The 18,873-nt window shown below is 61.9% G+C and overlaps 2 protein-coding genes across 2 annotated transcripts; both read left to right on the top strand.

Annotated features, from left to right (window-relative positions):
* Positions 1-158: 158 nt before the first annotated feature.
* On the top strand, positions 159-11,458 carry NELFB (negative elongation factor complex member B). The gene is made up of 14 exons (XM_058693332.1): positions 159-181; positions 835-1,417; positions 1,776-1,939; positions 2,160-2,259; positions 2,682-2,912; positions 5,019-5,204; positions 5,840-5,952; positions 6,504-6,606; positions 6,826-6,921; positions 7,148-7,290; positions 7,403-7,509; positions 10,035-10,176; positions 10,285-10,393; positions 10,488-11,458. The coding sequence occupies exons 1-14, from the start codon at positions 159-161 to the stop codon at positions 10,632-10,634; spliced, it is 2,247 nt and encodes a 748-aa protein (XP_058549315.1). The 3' UTR covers positions 10,635-11,458.
* A 1,207-nt stretch (positions 11,459-12,665) lies between these two features.
* On the top strand, positions 12,666-15,437 carry TOR4A (torsin family 4 member A). Its single transcript, XM_058693406.1, has 2 exons — positions 12,666-13,233; positions 13,958-15,437. Exon 2 carries the CDS (start codon positions 13,995-13,997, stop codon positions 15,243-15,245), a length of 1,251 nt encoding a protein of 416 aa, XP_058549389.1. The 5' UTR covers positions 12,666-13,233; positions 13,958-13,994; the 3' UTR covers positions 15,246-15,437.
* The last annotated feature ends 3,436 nt before the right edge of the window (positions 15,438-18,873 follow it).

Below are 18,873 nucleotides of genomic sequence, written 5' to 3'. Positions count from 1 at the left end.
TCTGTCTCAAAAATAAACATTAAAAAGAAAAATCAAGAGTTTGCTGGGCAATGTGAGGGAATTTCTAGCAGGATAAACCTCAGAAGCCAACGCACACAAAAAGGGAGAGGGTGTGATGTTTGGCGTGGCCAAGCTTGGGAGGATACAGGGCTGTTCAGATGAACGGAGGTGAACTGGGGAGGTGAGAGCCTGCAGAGGGCTGACTGCTGGGTCCAGGGGCTTGCACACTTAGCAAGGAGGAGCCGAGGGAGGGTGCAGACCAGGCAGTGGCCACTGACTTCGTGTGAGCTTCTTGCGCTGCAAGGGACAAGGGACACCATGACAGCTGAAACTTGAATTCGCAGTCAGGATGGACACCTCAGCCTGAGGGCCCACCACCTTGGGTGAACTTGGGGTTAGATGCTCATGGTGATGAGTATAGCCATCCTTGGTCATGATACCACTTTGCCCCCAGGTCTCTTCCTAGGTCTCTGTTAGGCACCTCTGGAGGCACACTTAGATTTGAGTTGCATTTGCAACAACCCTGTGCTGTGAACTTCATCCCTGTCCGGGTTTGACAAGGAGGGAGCCAAGTTCCAGGGAGAGAGAGGGTCGAGCACCTGGTGAGGCCCAGGGGCAGGGAGCTTCCAGGGCCGAATGCTCCTTTCCTTGAAGCAAAACTATTTTCACAGTCAAAAGGCTGCTGTGAGGTCAACAGCAGGATTGTTCATGGTTATAAACATAAAATATACTTGGTTAAAATGTCAGTGCTCAAATTCATAAAGCAGGCCAACCCCGCCGGCAGCACCCCTTCTCCGGTGTCCAGCCCCCTCCCCCGGTTCCCCCACCCTCAAGTGCCCCGCAGCACCCCGCTGTGCCCCCAGAGGAGGATGAGGTCAGACGCAGCACACGCCTCGAGGTCCGGCCGCCAAAGAGCGGCGGGCTGGTGCCTCGGGGTTGGGGTGGGGCTCAGGTGGGCGGGATTCCCGTCGACAGCCCGCGCCGCGCCGGAGCAGAGCTTCCGCTCACGTCCTCTGAGCTTGGAGCCGGGCGCGACGCCGCTCCCAGGAACCTCTGCGTGGCGGTCGCAGTGTTTCCCGGGGACCGGTCGGTCGGCGGACCCGGCCTCGCAGGGCGGAAGTGGGCGGCTGCGGTGCCCGCGGAGCCGCGCTGCGGGCGGGACCTGGCCGAGCTGGAGGGCGCCGGGGAGCGGAGCTCGGGCGGTCCCCGAGGCCCGAGCGAGCGGACTTCGGGGGGACCTGCGGCGACCGCGCCGGCGCCAGGGGAGCGCGGCGGGGATGGGGCGCCGAGCCGGGCGGGCGCCGGGGCCTCGGCCATGTTCGCGGGGCTGCAGGACCTGGGTGTGGCCAACGGCGAAGACCTGAAGGAGACGCTGACCAACTGCACGGAGCCGCTCAAGGCCATCGAGCAGTTCCAGGTGGGCCCCGGTGGGGAGGCCGGCGATCTGGGCGTGAGTCCTGCCGGAGGCGCGGGGGAAGTGGGCAGATGTCCGTTCCGCGGATGGAGGAAGCGGGTGCCCTGAGCTGGTTCCCCGCTGATGGACATCTGGTTGGGTACCGGGGTTTGCCGTTATGTATATATATATATATATATATACATACCCTGGTTTGCAACCAGGGCTGCTGGGAGGCATCCTTGCCTTCTTAGGTACTCAAGGCATCCGGGGTGCTGGCCAGGTGCAGCAGCGACCGAAGTTTCTGTTGTCGCCTCCCCATGAGCCCAGCCCAGTAAGTAAAATCGACCCCACCCCCACCCCCCGGCCTCTGTTTCCTCAGACAGAGAATGGCGTGCTGCTGCCCTCCCTGCAGTCGGCCTTGCCTTTCTTGGACCTGCATGGGACACCTCGGCTGGAGTTCCACCAGTCGGTGTTTGACGAGCTTCGGGACAAGCTGCTGGAGCGGGTGTCCGCCATTGCCTCAGAGGGGAAGGCTGAGGAAAGGTAGGTGGGCAGGTGACATGTGCAGGCCCCTTCCCAGCCTTGGAACGGACTCAGCAGCACTTAGCGTCCCCTTGCCTACACACCCCCGCTCGAAAAGGGGGCCTTTACTCGAGTGCCCCGCCCGTGGAAACCTATACCCTCATCTGTCATCTGTCTGGGGACAGACAGCTGCTTCAGACTGGGTCCTGTGCTGCTCCTTTAGTCACACGAGCCTTTCCAGGTATAAGAAACTGGAAGATCTTCTAGAAAAGAGCTTTTCTCTGGTGAAGATGCCGTCCCTGCAGCCAGTGGTGATGTGTGTCATGAAACATTTGCCCAAGGTAAAAACCGTGGGTCCACATGCTCAGGGCGCTCTCTGCACGAGCCCTTACTTGGGGACATCGCGCATGTGCTTCGTCAAGCTGGCACCTTAGCTCTGGGGGGGGTCTCCTGAGCTGCCTGCCCAAACCCCGAGCAGCCCTGGGGCATGTTCTCTGTGCTGGCTTTTCCCTGACAAGCCACACGGAGACTGATGCCTGGTGTGTGAATAGGGTTGTGGGACCCATGGCGACTCGGCAGGAACTGTCTGTGTTCAGCTTGGCTGCTTACATCTGCCGGGGCCTGGGGTCCAGTCACAGGCATCCCTGTTGGTGGGTCTGGGTTGAGGTGGTTTCTGCTGGGGGAGCTGAGGCCTCCTGACCCGTCTTGAGGGAGATCCCTGGGGCACAGGTGCGGCTCACAGGTGGCCGATACGGTCCTGTAGGTTCCGGAGAAGAAGCTGAAGCTGGTGATGGCCGACAAGGAGCTGTACCGGGCCTGTGCTGTGGAGGTGAAGCGGCAGATCTGGCAGGACAACCAGGCACTGTTTGGCGACGAAGTTTCTCCGCTGCTGAAGCAGTACATCCTAGAGAAGGAGAGTGCGCTTTTCAGCACCGAGCTCTCCGTCCTGCACAACTTCTTCAGCCCTTCCCCAAAGACAAGGCGCCAGGGCGAGGTGGGGCAGGGGGCCCCCTGACCACCCTCTTTCCCACCCCCGTGCACATTTCAGTCGTTGTGCCCCTGGGAGGGGTGGGCTTGTACGTGTGGTTGGGGGTCTTTGTGATGTGGTGCCTAACGTGGACCTCTCTGGTTTTATGTCCTTGGTGCTCTGTGAGTCGGCAGGCCTTTCTGGTTAAGTTCATTGTGTTGTCCTTTGGCTCTGGGAAATTTTCTTTTTTTTTAAAGATTTTATTTTTAATAATTTTTATTTGTTTTTTTTGTTTTGTTTTTTTTTTTGAGAGGGAGAGAGAGCACGAGTGGGGGAGGGGCGGAGAGAGAGGGAGACACAGAATGTGAAGCCGAAGCAGGTTCCAGGCTCTGAGCTGTCAGCATAGAGCCCGATACGGCACTCGAACCCACAAACCGTGTGATAATGACCTGAGTCAAAGTTGGACACTTAAGCAACTGAGCCACCCAGGCACCCCTAAGGATTTTATTTTTCAGTTATCCCTGCACCTAATGTGGGGCTCGAACACACAACTCTAAGATCAAGAGTCCCGTGCTCTTCCACCTGAGCCAGCCAGGCGCCCGTCTTTTCTTTCTACATCGGATCCGTTCCTCACTCTGACAAGCAAATGTTTCTTGAGTTCTGATTTCCTGCCATAAGTGCCTGCACCCTTCGGTGACTCTGGGGGTCAGGCTGTTTGCTGGGGGCACTTGCAGTTTGTAAGGGAGCAGATGCTCCACAGTAAATGTCACATGCTGGGCACCCAGAGGAGTGGAGGGTCGAGGCATGAGGTCACAGAGCAAGGCAAGGCAGAGCCGGGCAGCTTGGGTTCTGGGGGTGAGGAAGAGGAGCCAGGCTGGGGTGTGAGCACAGGCTCTGAAGGGGAGCAGGCTGGCCGTGTGGGAAGATAAGGCTGATGTGGCTGGAACCAAGAGCAAGCAGGTGAGTGTGTGTGCGGCGGGGGGCGGTGAGCTCGGGAGGGCCGGAGGCCACCATGGACACTTTGGCTTTTCCCAGTGAGTTGGGGGGCCACTGCAATTGCCTGACGTGCTCCAGCATGATGGCTTAACAGTGGAGGCCACCAGGTCCAGGTCGAGTGGTGCGGGGGCGTCTTACTGGTTCTTTGTTCAGCTTTCTCGCCTGGGGTTGTGTGTTTGGTTGAAGTGGGATCTGACCTAATGCTTTCTCCCCAAACCTGGCCGGTGGTTGTGGTGATACTTCCTGCCTGTGGTCTCTTGCTGCTCTTGTCGGCCTGGGTCCTTCCCACCTGTGCGTCCTTCACCACTGCGGGGGCGGGGGTTGTAGCAGGTGTGTGTGGCGCCCACGGTCCTCAGGGTGTGGGTCAGCCACTAGGGCCACAGCTCTGTGCCCAGCGGCCTGCGCCTTGCCTCCCGTTCGAGGCGAGGTGGGCCTCGGCTGTGGTTAGGGCAGGCACATGTCCGCTCTCGTCCACACCGGAGCTGCCCGCGTGCTGAGATGTGGGTTGTGCTCCGGGTCCGCTCTGTGCGTCAGGGTCCCTGAGGCCTGCTGAAGAGGCCTTGCTGGGGGCCCTCGAGGTTGCCTGGCGGGCGCTCACTGCTTCTGTCCCTGCTCCCCCCTGCACGCACTGTATACAGCCTGGTGGCTTTTGGGGCGCCGTGGCGTCTCTTACCCCAGCTCGTCCTGTCTGCTTCCCACCATCAGAGCAAGAGGCCTGGCTCCTGCTCACGGTCGCGCGGTGAGCCGTGCTCCCTCCCGCTGGTGGAGGCTGCTGGAGACTTCCACGCGGGGTGTGGGCTGCAGAGACGGGTGGTCCCTGCCGAGGAAGGGGTACAGGTGCTCGACATGGGAGGACGCAGGGAGCAAGGCAGCCCTGGCGGGGCTACAGTGGCCGGCGTCTCTCACCGGTGCCCCAGTCTCCTGTGCCAGCTGATGGGCAGCCCTGGAGGCTGGGGTCCTAGGCCGATGGCCTCTCAGGGTCTGTGGGACCCAGGGTTGCCACCATCTGACACAGAGCTGGCGTCTTGTGACAGAGGAGACTCTGGGTACGGCCCGCACAGGAAGGAGTAGAGTCGGGCTGGGGCGGTCCTGCCCCCGTGGCTGTCGTGACCCCGAGGCGCGGGTCTCCTCCCCCAGGTGGTGCAGAAGCTGACGCAGATGGTGGGGAAGAACGTGAAGCTCTACGACATGGTGCTGCAGTTCCTGAGGACCCTCTTCCTGCGGACTCGGAACGTGCACTACTGCACGCTGCGGGCCGAGCTGCTCATGTCCCTGCACGAGCTGGACGTCGGGGACATCTGCTCCGTGGACCCCTGCCATAAGGTGGCGTCCCGCCCGCCCCGCCCCCTTCCCTCCGGCTCCTCCCCTTCCCTCCGGCTCCTCCCCTTCAGGGCTCTGGCCGCCCACCCGGCGACGAGCCGTGTGCCAGCCCCCACACCCCCTCTGCTGCCCAGGCTTAGGGGCACCTGAGTCAGAGCCACTGGCCCCGCGTCTGCCGTATTCGCCTGCTGTTTATTCCCCTGCTGTAGCCTTTTCTGGTCTTTCCTGGGCCACTGTCCCTCCCCTGCTCCAGAGCCCTCCGGGGCCACTTGTGTGCTCCAGGGATGGGGCTTTCTGTGCCGCTGTTGTCTCCCGCACGGATGCTGTGCAGCCCCAGACAGCGTTAGGTCCGGGGGGCTGTGCGGCATCAGGGTCCCGCAGTGGGGGCTGCCAGGGAGACCGACCCCCTTGAGAACAGAGCACAAATACTGCCTGCTCCGAGCACCACCTGGCCTGCTGGGGGTGTGGGACCTCAGGCCCGTGTGCCTTTGCTCCGTACCGGGCCCGGACCACGTGAGGCTGCGGGTCCTGTTGCCGACGTGAGGCTCGGGGTGGTGGCTGCAGCTGAGCGGTGACCACGGGAGCCGTCTGGAGGCCGCGGTCTCTGACCGTGTCCCGGCTGTGCTTCCTCCCCACAGTTTACTTGGTGCCTGGATGCCTGCATTCGTGAGCGGTTTGTGGACAGCAAGAGAGCCCGAGAGCTGCAGGGGTTTCTTGACGGCGTGAAGAAGGGGCAGGAGCAAGTCCTAGGGTAAGGGTCAGCCTTGTGCCGGTGCCCCCAGCCCCCAGGGTCCTGTCCACAGGTGTCCGGATGAGCAGGCTGTGTCTGCAGTTGCTTCCAGTGTGGTTTAGAGCTGCCTTGGCACTCGTGCACACGGCTGAGACCTTGCTGCTGGGGCCGAGGCTATCAGAGTTTCGGTGAGCCGGGGCCTGACTGCGTCCGGGGTGGGTGGTCAGCGCCGTCCCAGGGCCGCTGCGCTGGCGGGACCGGCTCTGTCGAGCTCTCTTTTGCAGCTCTTTCTCTCTGCGACCATCTCTGTGGGGCCCTTGTGAGCTTACGGCATCAGGGGCAGGTCCTCAGAACCAAAACGGGGGCTTAATTTTTTAAAAAACTTTATAAGCCCTTCAGTATTTTGAGCAAGTTAAGGATAAGTTGCAAACATCAAGTTTTTGGGCCGAAGAAGCACAGGGCAGGCGGGTGGGTGGGCTTGCTCTGTGTGGAGGGCCCTTCCCCCCAGGACAGCGGCCAGGGCAGCCCGCCCGTGGCCGCGCCGTGTCGACGCAGTGTGCTCATCCTCACAGGGACCTGTCCATGATCCTGTGTGACCCCTTTGCCATCAACACCCTGTCGCTGAGCACTGTCAGGCACCTGCAGGAGCTGGTCGGCCAGGAGACCCTGCCTAGGGTGAGCGCGGCGGCTGGCTGCACGCTGCCTTCTGGGTGGGTGTGTGGCCAGGCCCGTGCCAGCCGAATGACAGCACTCCCGATGGGCGGTGGGTGCCGTGGGGGCTACGGGGGAAGCCGAGGGGTTTGGCCGTGGCACAAGGGCCCTGCCAGGCAACGAGTGATTTCAGTGGAGGGGAGCCTTGGGTGAGCACGTGCTGAGGCCTTCGTTTTCCCACAGGACAGTCCTGATCTTCTGCTGCTGCTCAGGCTGCTGGCGCTGGGCCAGGGGGCATGGGACATGATTGACAGCCAGGTCTTCAAGGAGCCCAAGATGGTAACTCGGGACTCGGGTGGGATGGTTTCCACCGCTTCCTCGAGAGGGTCTGTGGGGCCTCGGGAGATCAGCAGGGCGGGGTCTCGGGAGGTGGGAAGGAGGGACAGGCCCTCAGGCTGGCTGATGTCAGAAAAAGGTGGATGCGAGGGAGGCGGGCGAGGGGCGGGGTCCCTGCAGGACAAAGGTGGGGCTGTGCCCGACCGCTCCTGGGTCTTCTCTGGCCTAGGAGGTGGAGCTCATCACCAGGTTCCTGCCCATGCTCATGTCCTTCGTGGTCGACGACCACACCTTCAACGTGGACCAGAAGCTGCCGGCTGAGGAGAAAGCCCCGGTTATGTACCCGAACACGCTCCCGGAGAGTTTCACCAAGTATGGGCCCCGTGGGCACGGGTGGGCGTGCCGCGCCCCCGCCCCCCAGCTCCCCATGGAGGCTGTGCGGAGGGCGTCGCCCAGGGGTGACCTGTCCTCGCTGGGCGCGCAGGTTCCTGCAGGAGCACCGCATGGCCTGCGAGGTGGGGCTGTACTACGTGCTGCACATCACCAAGCAGAGGAACAAGAACGCGCTCCTGCGCCTGCTGCCGGGGCTGGGTGAGTGCAGGCAGGCGCCCGTGCCGGGCCCCGGGCTCCTGCCCTGTCCCAGCACTGAGGGGCTGGCTCGGCGCGCTTCTCCATCTTTGTCTTCTGCAGGTGGTTCTGGTGCAGGGGTGGGGGCAGCTCAGCTTGGTAGTTTCACGGACAGCCTTCGCCATTGTCACCGTTTGCGAAAGCATCTTTTTGGCTGTGGTGGAGAAGCTACCATGATTTGCTCCTAACTGGCGAGGGAGGTGGAGCCCCTCAAGGCCTCAGACGATTGAGAGAGCTCACCCCCGACGGTCTCTGGCTATGTGGGGCCAGGGGGCCGGTTGCTTCATGGTGGGGCCTGAGTGGACCCCTTCAATAGTAAGCTGCAGGTGGAGGCAAGGAGAAGGGTGTTGGGGAGCACCTGGCCTTCCCATGCTTGCCCAGACCCAGGGGCCTCTGCTGGCTCGGCTCATGTCTGGGGTGTTGAGGCTGCTTCATAAGGATCCTGCACGTTCCCGGCCAAGTGCATTTCTGGGTCACTGACACGTCTGAGGGTGGTGTCCGTGTTACATTTCCCGTGTTTTCTTTAGGAAGGAAGCTATTTGTGCATCTCACTTCGTATCTAGTTTCCATGTACGTGAACGGCACGAAATTATTTTCTTCTCGCTCTGGAGGCCGGAAGGGTGAAGCGAGTGTCCCGGGGCTACAGAGAAGGTGTGGGCGAGGCTGGCTCCTTCCGGAGGCTCTGGGGAGAATCTGTCTCCTGGTCTCCTCCAACTTCTAGGAGCCGCCTGCATCCCGGCTCCTGACTTTGTCTTGCGGTTCACCCTTCCAGCTCCTCCCGCCCGCATATCCCTCTGAGTCTGGCCCCCTGCCTCCCGCCTCCCTGTGATGCTGTCGGGCCCACCTGGGTCATGCGGTGTCGTCTCCTGTCGTAGGGCTTCTTTCCACGTGAGGTAGCATGTCCACATGTAGACGTGTCACAGGGCCACAGGGGCTGGAGCCTGGAGACTTCCAAGGGTGCCGTTTGGGTTTGTCTCATCGTTCCAGTTCATTTCAGTGCCTTTGTTTCCTTCTCGTGTCTAACGGTGTCAGCCAGAAGCGGGGTGTCCTGCCTGCGTCGGGAGCATCCGGTGAGGGAGCATGCCTCCCTCCCTGCCTCCCACACTGTGCCGGTGTCTCCCAGCCACGCGCTGCTGCCCAGGGCGCTGGGCCTCAGATCTTTCCTTGTGCTCAGGATGGGTACGCTGTCCTCTTCTGTCATTGCCGGGTGCTAGTAAGATCAGATGTCAGTTTTAAAAATTCCTTTCTGTTTATTTTTTAGCTTTTTATCGTGGGGGTTTTTGATGACGTTACAAGCAAAGAGCACAGCGTGGTGAAGCCCAGTGCCTCTCACCTGCTGCATGGGGGTCCGTGTGCACCGCTCGTCCCCCGGATGATGGTCTGGACATAAACCCACGGAGGACTTGACGGGTGTCTCTACAAAAGAATGGTGCTGTGGTCGCATCTGGGTCCAGGGCCCGACGGTGGCCACGGATCTCTCGTTGTCACGTGACATTTGATGTGGGTGGTTAGTTCAAGTCAGGGCTCCGACTAGCGTCTCCCCTCCACCCTCGTGTCCCCTTGCTGCCTTTCGTGTTTCTCCTTGTCTGGAGGGTTCTGTGGGAAGGGTTGGAACCAGGGCATTTGTTTCCCATTAGGGACTTTGCTGGCGGTGTTCCCTGGGGTGGCGACCGTGCCCTTGCCTGAGTGTCCTGTAAAGTGCCCCCGGCTGTGAGGTCAGCGGGGGCTCTGGTCACATGTGGTGGGAGCACAGCCCGGCTGCATCTGATGGTGCCCGGGCCTCCCCGTGGCATTCAGTGGCGCCTGGGGCTCAGATAGTGCCATGGTTACGGCTCCCTGTCAGCACTTCTCTAGTGGCTGCTGTGGCACTTGTGTCCCCATGTGTGTCTCCCCCCCCCCCCCCCTGACCTGCTGCCCTCCAGCTGGGTCGTCGGCCTTGTTTGCTGTGCACTCTGTCTCTGGTCATCGGTGAGATACGTTGGTAGTTAACCTTTGCTGATTATTTTAGGTTGTTTTGTTTTTGTTTTTGTTTTTGTTTTTTTTATTATTTTAGTTTTTGGAGTCTGTGGCTTCAAAAAATGAAAATCTTTCCTTCTGTTGTCTCTCTTGAACCACGTAGCTCGCAGTCTGGTAGAACTCGGGGGCCGGTGCCGTGGCTCTTTCCTGTTTCTTTCTAGTTCCAGTCTGTTCAGTTTCTCCCTCTTCTCGAGTCCACTTAGTCCAAAGTCCCTTGGCCATGGGGCAGAACCACGGGCAGCAGGCTCCCGTGCCCTCCCCACCCCGACCCTCACCCCCACAGCCCTGCTTCTCTGCCTCCGTGGGGGCGCCTGGCCGCCCCTGCCTCCTCGACGTGCAGGCCCCGGTTCTGGCTGCAGGAAAACCGGCCACCCCGTCCTCAGGGGGCGCTGCTGCTCCGCGGCCTCCCCGTTCGCCCATCCAGGGGCGGGGGCGGCGGGCTGAGCGGGGCTGACTGACGCCTGTGTTTGCAGTGGAGACCTTTGGCGACCTGGCGTTTGGGGACATCTTCCTGCACCTGCTCATGGGGAACTTGGCGCTGCTGGCCGACGAGTTTGCCCTGGAGGACTTCTGCAGGAGCCTCTTCGATGGCTTCCTCCTCACGGCCTCGCCCAGGTGCCCGCCCCCCGCCTGCACCCTGCGGGGCTCCGGGGGGGCGGGGTCAGCGGGGAGGGGTCGGTTCTGGGCTCCGCCCACCCGCCGCGCTGCTGTGGCCTCTTCCAGGAAGGAGAACGTGCAGCGCCACGTGCTGCGGCTCCTCATCCACCTGCACCACCGGGTGGCCCCGTCCAGGCTGGACGCCCTGCGGAAGGCGCTGGAGCCCACGGGCCAGGTGGGTGCCCTGCCCGCCCCCAGGCGGCCCCGGGGGGGGGGGCGGGGGGCGGGGGGAGGGGCTGCCCCCGAACCACGCACTTTCCCCCCTGCAGAGCGGAGAGGCAGTGAAGGAACTTTACTCTCAGCTCGGTGAGCGGCTGGAACAGCTGGAGCATCGGAAGCCCAGCCCGGCCCAGGCCGCGGAGACTCCGGCCCTGGAGTTGCCCCTCCCCGCCGTGTCCACTCCGGCTGGGCTCTGAGCCTTCACCTGGGGCTGCTTGGGACTGGACAGGGCCCCCGGTGGGGCCGTGGCCGTGGCCGGCCAGGAGGAGCTCCCCTGCCATTGCAAGCACGGGACCCCGTCTCTCCTGGGGGCCGGCAGGCCGCTAGGGGGGCTGGGGCTGGCCGAGCGGAGCACCCCCCCACCCTGGGACCTCCTGCGCGTGGGGCCCCCTTCTGCGCCTCCGCCTCCCCACGAACTGGGTCCTGGGAGGTGTGTGTTGTCCACGGGAACGGGATCGTGTTTTCGCTCCTCGTGGGTCCCCGTCTGGTTCTGTGGAGCACGGCTCTGGGTCTGCTCTGCCCCTCCTGGCCGCTTGAACTCATTCCAGGCCGTGGAAGCTTCTGGCTGGTTGCCGCCTCATGTTGTGGGAGGGGAGGCAGATTGGCAGTAGTTGGAATTAGGAAAAAGCCACCTGTTTTCCATGGGGCGAGGGTGGGAGGGGGACAGATGCCGAGCCAAGGGGAAGGGGCGGGCCCAGCCTTGTTGGCACAGACGGGCAGAATCATGCAGTGTGCGGAGTCCGGTCATCTGCAGAACGAACCTGGCTTCCGAGGAGCGTCTGAGTGTTTCACCCGGGACCGGCTGGCTGACCGAGAGCCCCACAGGCAGGAAGTTGCTCCCCCACTGGCCAGCAGCGCCCATGTAGCAGGTGTGGCTGAGGAAAGCCCGGGCCACAGACTGGCTGCCCCAGTTTACCCTTGGAGGGGTGTGCTCCCTCTTAGTCGCACCCGCACTTGGCCAAGTGAGGGACTGTTGCACAGTGAGACTTTGACTTATGTAAATAAAAGGTGTTTGGGTAAATCCAGTGGGTGCGCTGTTTATGGGCACGCCTGAGGGGCGGACGTAGTATAAGTAGCCAGGTATCTTCTTAAGGACATTTCTGCTTTGGGGGCCACGGTCTGGATGCTTGGCCCTGCCCCTGGGAGCAGGGGGGAGACGTCTGTGGGTGCACATGCTGAGGGGTAGTCCCTTTCCATTTTTTCCTTAGGAAGCAGAGATTCAGGCAGGACCCCAACCCCACCCCCCTATGCTGGGATCGTGGGGTGTGGGGAGGGCCTGGACAGTGTCCTCCCCCTCCCCCCCACTGGCCCCAGGAAGGCCAAGAGTACTGCCAGGCCACGTGGTGGGTAGGGGGCCCAAGGCCGCACGCACCTGCCCCTGCACAGAGGAGGGCAGCCGGTCCTGGGAGCCAGGCCCCAGGGCTGGATGGGAGGATGTAGAGAAGCAGTGACCCTGCCCGAGGGCACCAGACTGAAGGGCAGGCGGGAACATGCATCACCAGAGGCCTGGGAATCCCATATTCTGGAGACAGTGGGAACTCTCCAGCCCGTGACCAACACTTCCCTGATGCACGACGTGCCTGGTGCCACTGTGAGGTGAAAAAGAGTTAGGAGAGGGGACAGAGGCAGTGTGTGGGCAAAGGGAGGGTGAGGGGGTGAGGTCGAGGGACCACAGGCAGGACGGCCGAAGGGCTCGGGAACTGAGGGAGGCAGCACCAGACTAGCCGGACTGCTTGATGGGCCCAGTCTTAGGGAGGGCTGCAGACGGGTCTGGGCCCAGGAGAGGTGCTTCTGGGCCTAGAAGGGCCCAGCTCCGTCAGTCAGAATGAGAAGAGCAGAAGGTCATTCGGGAAGGCCAACTGTGCAGAGATGGGACTAGGGCGGGGGGCAGGGCCACACAAGCCCCCACCTGCCACTTCTTTGCCTAAGTCCTTTGTTCTTGGTAAGTTGTTCTTGGTAAATTTGCTCCCTGACCAGGACCCTGAGCTACACATGGGGGTCTAACCCCAGGGCTAGAATTTCTGTTCCAGTGTGTTATCCTTGGGATGGGAGGGCTCTAGGCTGGGGGGGGGGGGGGTGGGAGGGGGCGTTGCAGGGGAAGAGGAGAGGGAGATGGGATGGAGCCCCAGTCCCTGGGAGGGGAGGAGGGGAAAACGAAATGACCCCAGGTTGGGGTCAGGAGGGGAGGGGAGGGAGGTGGGGGAGAGGGGAATAGGAAGGGACTGGGGGCACCCAGCTGGGCAGAGGGGCCCAGCCCACCCTCTCTGCTCTTGCCCTACTCCGCTCCATGTGGGGGATCAGGTGCCAGTGCCCCTGGGGAGGCAGGGGTTCCTTGGAAGCTAGACTGAGATGCAGGAGTCTGTGGGACCTCTGGGGAGGGGATGCCCCAAGCCTTGCCAGGTGACCTGGGCCTGGACAGCCAGGAGGGCTGCAGGGCTGAGGAGGGTAGGTGACCTGATGGCCAGCCAGGGGACCTGGGCCAGCCAGCCAGGCTCTCCGTCGGCGCCTCCATCCAGCCTAAGTCCCGCCCACTTGCCACACCCCTGACTCACTTCCTTTGCACAGAAGCGGAAACCTCCCCAGAGTTTCCTCCCGACCTAAGGCTCCCGGGACCTGCAGGTGCTGCTACCCCTCCAGGCCTGAGCTTGCCAGCCAGGCCCCTGACCCCATCGGGACCCTCGACAGGAAGCTGGTATTTTCTGTGTCCTGAGTTGCGGCCTCAGCATCTGGCCTCTGCAGGGGGGCTGCCCTTGGTGGGCTGGGGGCCAGCAGGAACTTAACCTGACTCAGCTGCAGGTATGGGGTGGGTTGGAGACCATGGCATCAGTCCTTTCTTCAGCTCTGTCTCCTCAATGGCCCTTTTCCTCCTCTGGCTCTTGTCTTTGCACCCCACCCTACTAGTGTCTGGGGTATCTCTGCTGCCACTTCATGTGTGTTCACTGGGGTGCAGGGAGGATCCCTGTTTTGGGGGTGTGGGGGGTGGGAGGCCTGGGCCCATTCTCAAAAGCAGAAGTTCCTGATCGACCCCCCCCCCCCCAAGTGTTCTTAAGTGCGCGGGGGATGTCTCTGGATTCTGGCGGTGCCAGGGTCCCTGCTCCCCTTGGTTCCCACTTGGGATTCAGAGAGCCCCTGGCGCCTGGCAGGCCGAGCTGCGGGCGGGGCGGGCGGGAGGGAGGGAGGGATGGGCAGCGGGGCCGGGCCTTGACCCTTCTTTACCCCTAATTGGCGCCAGCTAGCACCGACTTCTCCAGGAAGCCGGGTGGTTGCCCGATAAGCTGCGCCCTCCCCGCGCCGCCACTTCCTCAAGGCTCGCGGCTGTTCCTGGGAGTACCCGAGAGATTTGCATGGGGCCCTGCGGGGAGCCGCTTCCTGGTCAGCGGGGAGAGGCCGGCACCAGGAGTCACCCTTCCCCCGCGCTCCGCACTCCCTGGGGACCTCCCAGAGGAGGGACGTCGCTCCAGGGAAGGGTCCCAGTCGGCCATGCCGAAGTCTGGAGACCCTCCCCATCTTCCTGTTGCAGGGAGGGCGACCTGCATGCGGAGCGCCGCCCCTGCGCCATGGACAGCGGCCAGCCCAGTCTGGAGGCCGCGGGCCCCGGCGTCCCCCGCCCGAGCGTGATCGCGCCGCTGCGCGCAGTGGTCCGTCTGCGCCGCCGCGTGTGCCTCCTGCGCAAGCGGCGCCCCCAGCCGCCCGGCTCGGGGTCGGCTTCCGCGCCCGGGGCGCCGCACGCTGACCCGGACCAGCCCCGGTTCTTCACCTTCGACGGCCCGGAGCCGCCGTCCAGGACGCCGCGCAAGAGGCGCCGACGCAGCCGTGTGGTGCTCTACCCGGAGACCTCGCGCAAGTACCGGCCTCACGCGGAGCGCCGCAGCCGCGCGCAGCGCTGCCTCCTGCTGCTCGTGGCCATCGTGGGCTTCCAGGTGCTCAACGCCATCGAGAACCTGGACGATAACGCGCAGCGCTACGACCTCGACGGGCTGGAGAAGGCGCTGCAGCGCGCCGTGTTCGGGCAGCCGGCCGCCGTGGGGCGCATCGTGGCGCTGCTGCGGGACTACCTGGCCACGCACGTGCACAGCCGCCCGCTGCTTCTGGCGCTGCACGGGCCCAGCGGCGTGGGCAAGAGCCACGTGGGTCGCCTGCTGGCACGCCACTTCCGCGCGGTGCTTGAGGACGGCGCGCTCGTGCTGCAGTACCACGCGCGGCACCACTGCCCCAAGGCGCGCGCTGCGCAGGACTGCCGTGAGGAGCTGGCCCGGCTGGTGGCCGGCGTGGCGGAGCGGGCCGAAGCGGAGGAGAAGACCCCGCTCGTGGTGCTGGATGAGGCGGAGCTCCTGCCCCTGGCGCTGCTGGACGAGCTGCACGGCTTCCTGCAGCCGCAGCGCGCCCACCACTTCCACAACGCCATCTACGTGCTCCTCAGCAGCGCGGGCGGCGCGGAAATCACGCGCTTCGTGCTGCAGAACGCGTCCCGCGCGCTGCCCCCGCGCCCCGACGGCGCCCGCGGTGCTCACGGCGACTGGGATGCGGCGGCCGCCCTGCGGGCCGAGGAGGAGCTGCGCGCCGGCCTGCGGGCGCTCCTGGTCCGCGAGCACCCGCTGTGGCAGGCCGCGGCCATCGTGCCCTTGCTGCTGCTGGACAAGAGGGCCGTGGTCAGCTGCTTCCGGGACGAGATGGCCGGGGAGGGCTTCTTCCCGGAGCAGGCCCGGGCCGAGCTCCTGGCCGCGCAGCTCAAGTACTACCGCGTGGCTGGCCGCGAGTTCGCCGTCACTGGCTGCAAGCAGGTGGTGGCCACGGTGAACCTCTTGTAGCAGGGGCCCGGCTGGACACGGCGGACGCTTGTGGGCACGAGGGGACATCTTGGGGACATCTCGGTCATTGGGGGTAGTAGGAGGGAGGGGACCCTGTGGATTTGCCTGAGGCCCCTAATAAATCTGTTTACAGCCCCCACCGCCCTCCCTAACCCGTGGTTCACGCTGGGAGGCTGGTGGGGGTGGCTCAGCTCCGAGCCCCCACTTCGACTCACAGTTCCTCCATCAGTGCCCCCAGTCTGCCACCTCCCGGCCCTAGCCCACATTCCTAAGGACCTGCTGTGTGCCCCTCATCGCAGGCATCGGTAAAGAGGCTGTATGGCCTCAGAGAAAGTAGCTCCCAGGGTCCCCTGCTGCTGGATATGGCTGCAGCAGCCATCAGACTCTCTCTCTCTCTCTCTCTCTCTCTCTCTCTCTCTCTCAGTCTGCGCCCACAACCCCCTCCCCACCCTGTGGGCCCAAAGTCCTGGGTGCTTCTCCAGCCAGGAGAATGGCATGGACTCCCCGGATTTCTCCCGGACTCTGGGGCCCAGGAGCTCCCTGGGAGGCAATAGGGGGGATGGGAGTCCACACACAATGAATTGATCCATTGGAATCCCCTGAACGCTCAGGAAGGTGGGGGGATCTCGGGGTGCCAGCGGTAGATGGCAGGGCCCAAGTTGGGGGGGGGGGGGCGCTGACTTCTCGGATCCCCCTGCCCTGGCCACCAACTGGCTTCAGGTCGCTGACTGGGGGAGGCCTGTAGGTAGAGATCCTTTAGACTCGACCGCAGAGGTTTCCAGACCCCTGTCGCTTTTCGGGCGCGGTGGGCGTCGTTTGCGCGCGCGCGTGGGGGGGGGGGTGCTCCTGGAGGGTTAGGGCGTCCCCCGCGCCCTGGAATGGCCTCAGTGCTGCCGCCCAGTGGCCGCGCGTGTCCGCCCGGGCCGCGGAGGTCGCGGGGGCGTGTCCCTGGTCTCCCTGTCGCCAGGGTCCCCGCAGCAGGCCCAGCTCATCCTGGAGGAGGGCACACACAGCCTGAGGGCCGGGGACACGTGCACACACGTCATCGGCGACCCCGGCCACGGCGAATCCCAAAGGGGGACCCGGGGAGCAGAGGGAAGGGCCCCACAGAGGCGAAGCTCGAGTTGATCGGGCGCCGGGCTGTGCGGCACCACCCCACCCCACCCCGCGTCGGAGCTCAGCATGACCTCTGATCCCCGCAGACCTCAGAATCATCCCAGGCCGGCTCCCCAAGGGCCCCGCGTGGCGGGAGCCCCCTCACCGCCCATCCATTCTGGCCCTGGGGGCCGTCTGCGGCCCTGGGCCAAGGTCAGCCCGAGGGGTAGGGGGGTGCGCTGGCCAGGTGCCGCGGACCTGCGGACCCGGGCCCGGGAATCGAGGGCAGAATGGGGCCAGGCTGGCGCGAGAGGCTCTGAGAACTGGCGGGAAGGGGGGAGGAGGGCGACGTTTGGGAAGCTTTGTTCCCCAAGGGGGTTGGGGGGGTGGTGGCCAGCTCTGTCTACCAGACCCCACTTGCTGGGCAGCTGGGGACAGGAGCCCCATGTCTTTAAGGCCGAATATGTGACAAGAGCCTGTGTCCAGTGCCGAGGTCCGAGGTGTCCGGCGCCGCTCCTGCTTTTGGTGCGTGGAAGCAGCGCCTACAACGCAGCGCAGACTTGAACTTCTCGCGACTTTGTTTTGTGCCTTCTAGTTGTCCTGCCTTTTTACACCTCGTTTATATTTATTTGAGCACACGCCGTCCCATCTGGGTCCTCCGTCCGCTGGCAGTTACACCGGACCTAACTCTGCCTGGTGCCTCTTTGGCCAGCTAACCTGCTGTGGCCAGCCGACCGCCCACCCCTCCACCCGAGGGGGCACGTGCCCAGTGCTTAAACCCTGTCCTCTCACTCAACCCTCCATGCCAGACATTATGTTTATGTTCACTCTTTGTTGATGTTCAAATTTATTTTGTTGACTTATTTATAAACTAGCTCCCTCTTTTCTCCATGCTCTGTAGTTCCCATTCCGTGATAAATGGGTTCCTGCCGGACTGTTTCCAGGATGCGGGTCAGCACCTCACTGTCCGGTGGCCCGTTAGTCTTTGGAAGTCATGACAGCTGCCGGGACATCTTCTTTGAGGTTATTTGACTCCTTCTTGGGCTTTTTTCCTTAGAACTTGATGTTGTCAGATTTCTTGGGGAAACCTTTTAGGATTTGACTGGAACTGCACTGATTTGGAGATCAGCTTGGGGAATGGTGATCCCATGACAATGCCACGCTTTGTAGAAAGCCTGACTTAACATATTTCAGTAGAGCTTTGTAACTTTCTGCGGACAGGTCTTGGTCATTTTTGTGAGATTTCTTTCTAAAAACCATATCATTTTTGGTTGGTATTGTGAGGGGTTAATGTTGTATAATACAACATGCATCTGGAAAAGTGTAGAAAGCAAAATATACATTCAAAGTTTTACCACAAAGCAAGCACCCATCCAGGTCAAGAAACAGGACACAGCGAGGCTCCTAGAAACTCACCAGCTCCTCCTCCCCACCCCAGGCGATAAACACCCACCTTTCAACGTGATTACTGCCTTGTTTTCTTCATACTCGAACCACCTAACTTTACAACTCTAACCAGTCTGATTTGGTGTTGTTGTTTTTTTAAATTTAATGTTCTTATTTATTTTTGAGAGAGAGAGAGAGACAGAGCGCAAGTGGGGAGGGGCAGAGAGAGAGGGAGACACAGAATCCAAGGCTGTGAGCAGGCTCCAGGCTGCGAGCTGTCAGTGCAGAGCCCGACGTGGGGCTCGAACTCACAAACCGTGAGATCATGACCTGAGCCGCAGTTGGACAGTCAACCACCTGAGCCACCCAGGTGCCCCCGGGATGTCTTTTGAAGTGTAAAAGTTTTTAATTTTTATGAAGTCAAACTTACCAGGGTTTTTTTTTCATGGATTACAGCTTTGATGTCATATCTAAGAACTCCTTGCTTAACCCCAGATCATAAAGATTTTTCCCTATGCTTTATTCTAAATGGTTTTAAGGTTTTAGCTCTTACATTTATTTAGGTCTATGAACCATTCTGAGCAAATTTTTATGTATGGTGTGAGATGACGATGGCCCAGCACCACTTACTGAAAAGCCCATGCTTTCCCTGGTACGTTGCCTTGGCACGTCTGTAAGGACAAAGGCGGGCGAGGACTCTGGCACCGCTTCCCAGAGGTGGAATTGGTTCTTCCCCGGAAGGCTCAGCTGTGCTAAGTCTTTTCAACAGACCGAATCAGGCCCACCCAGGTCACATAAGATCACTTCTTTTACATAAAGTCAACGTATTTTGGACTTTTTAAAAAAAATTGTTTTGTTTATTTTATTTTTGAGACAGAGAGAGACAGGGCATGAATGGGGGAGGGTCAGAGAGAGAGGGAGACACAGAATCCGAAACAGGCTCCAGGCTCTGAGCTGTCAGCACAGAGCCCGACGCGGGGCTCGAACTCATGGACCGTGAGATCATGACCCGAGCCGAAGTCGGATGCTTAACCGACTGAGCCACCCAGGCGCCCCCGTATTTTGGACTTTAATCTCATCTACAAAATGCCTTCACAACAACATTTAACTTAAAACTAGATTAAGTTTTGTTTGAATAACAAACAAA

Source organism: Neofelis nebulosa, chromosome 12 (assembly GCF_028018385.1).
Source record: "Neofelis nebulosa isolate mNeoNeb1 chromosome 12, mNeoNeb1.pri, whole genome shotgun sequence".
Lineage (NCBI taxonomy): Eukaryota > Metazoa > Chordata > Mammalia > Carnivora > Felidae > Neofelis > Neofelis nebulosa.
The sequence above is the reverse complement of the archived record's forward strand: the minus strand, read 5'-3'. Positions and strand labels throughout refer to the sequence as shown.

Bases quoted from the DNA above. Each gene is read 5' to 3' on its own strand.
- TOR4A (XM_058693406.1), top strand. From the start codon at position 13,995: ATGGACAGCGGCCAGCCCAGTCTGGAGGCCGCGGGCCCCGGCGTCCCC.
- NELFB (XM_058693332.1), top strand. From the start codon at position 159: ATGAACGGAGGTGAACTGGGGAG. The intron at 1,940-2,159 runs GTAGGTGGGCAG...GAGCCTTTCCAG, and splicing joins GAGGGGAAGGCTGAGGAAAG to GTATAAGAAACTGGAAGATC. The intron at 2,260-2,681 runs GTAAAAACCGTG...ACGGTCCTGTAG, and splicing joins TCATGAAACATTTGCCCAAG to GTTCCGGAGAAGAAGCTGAA.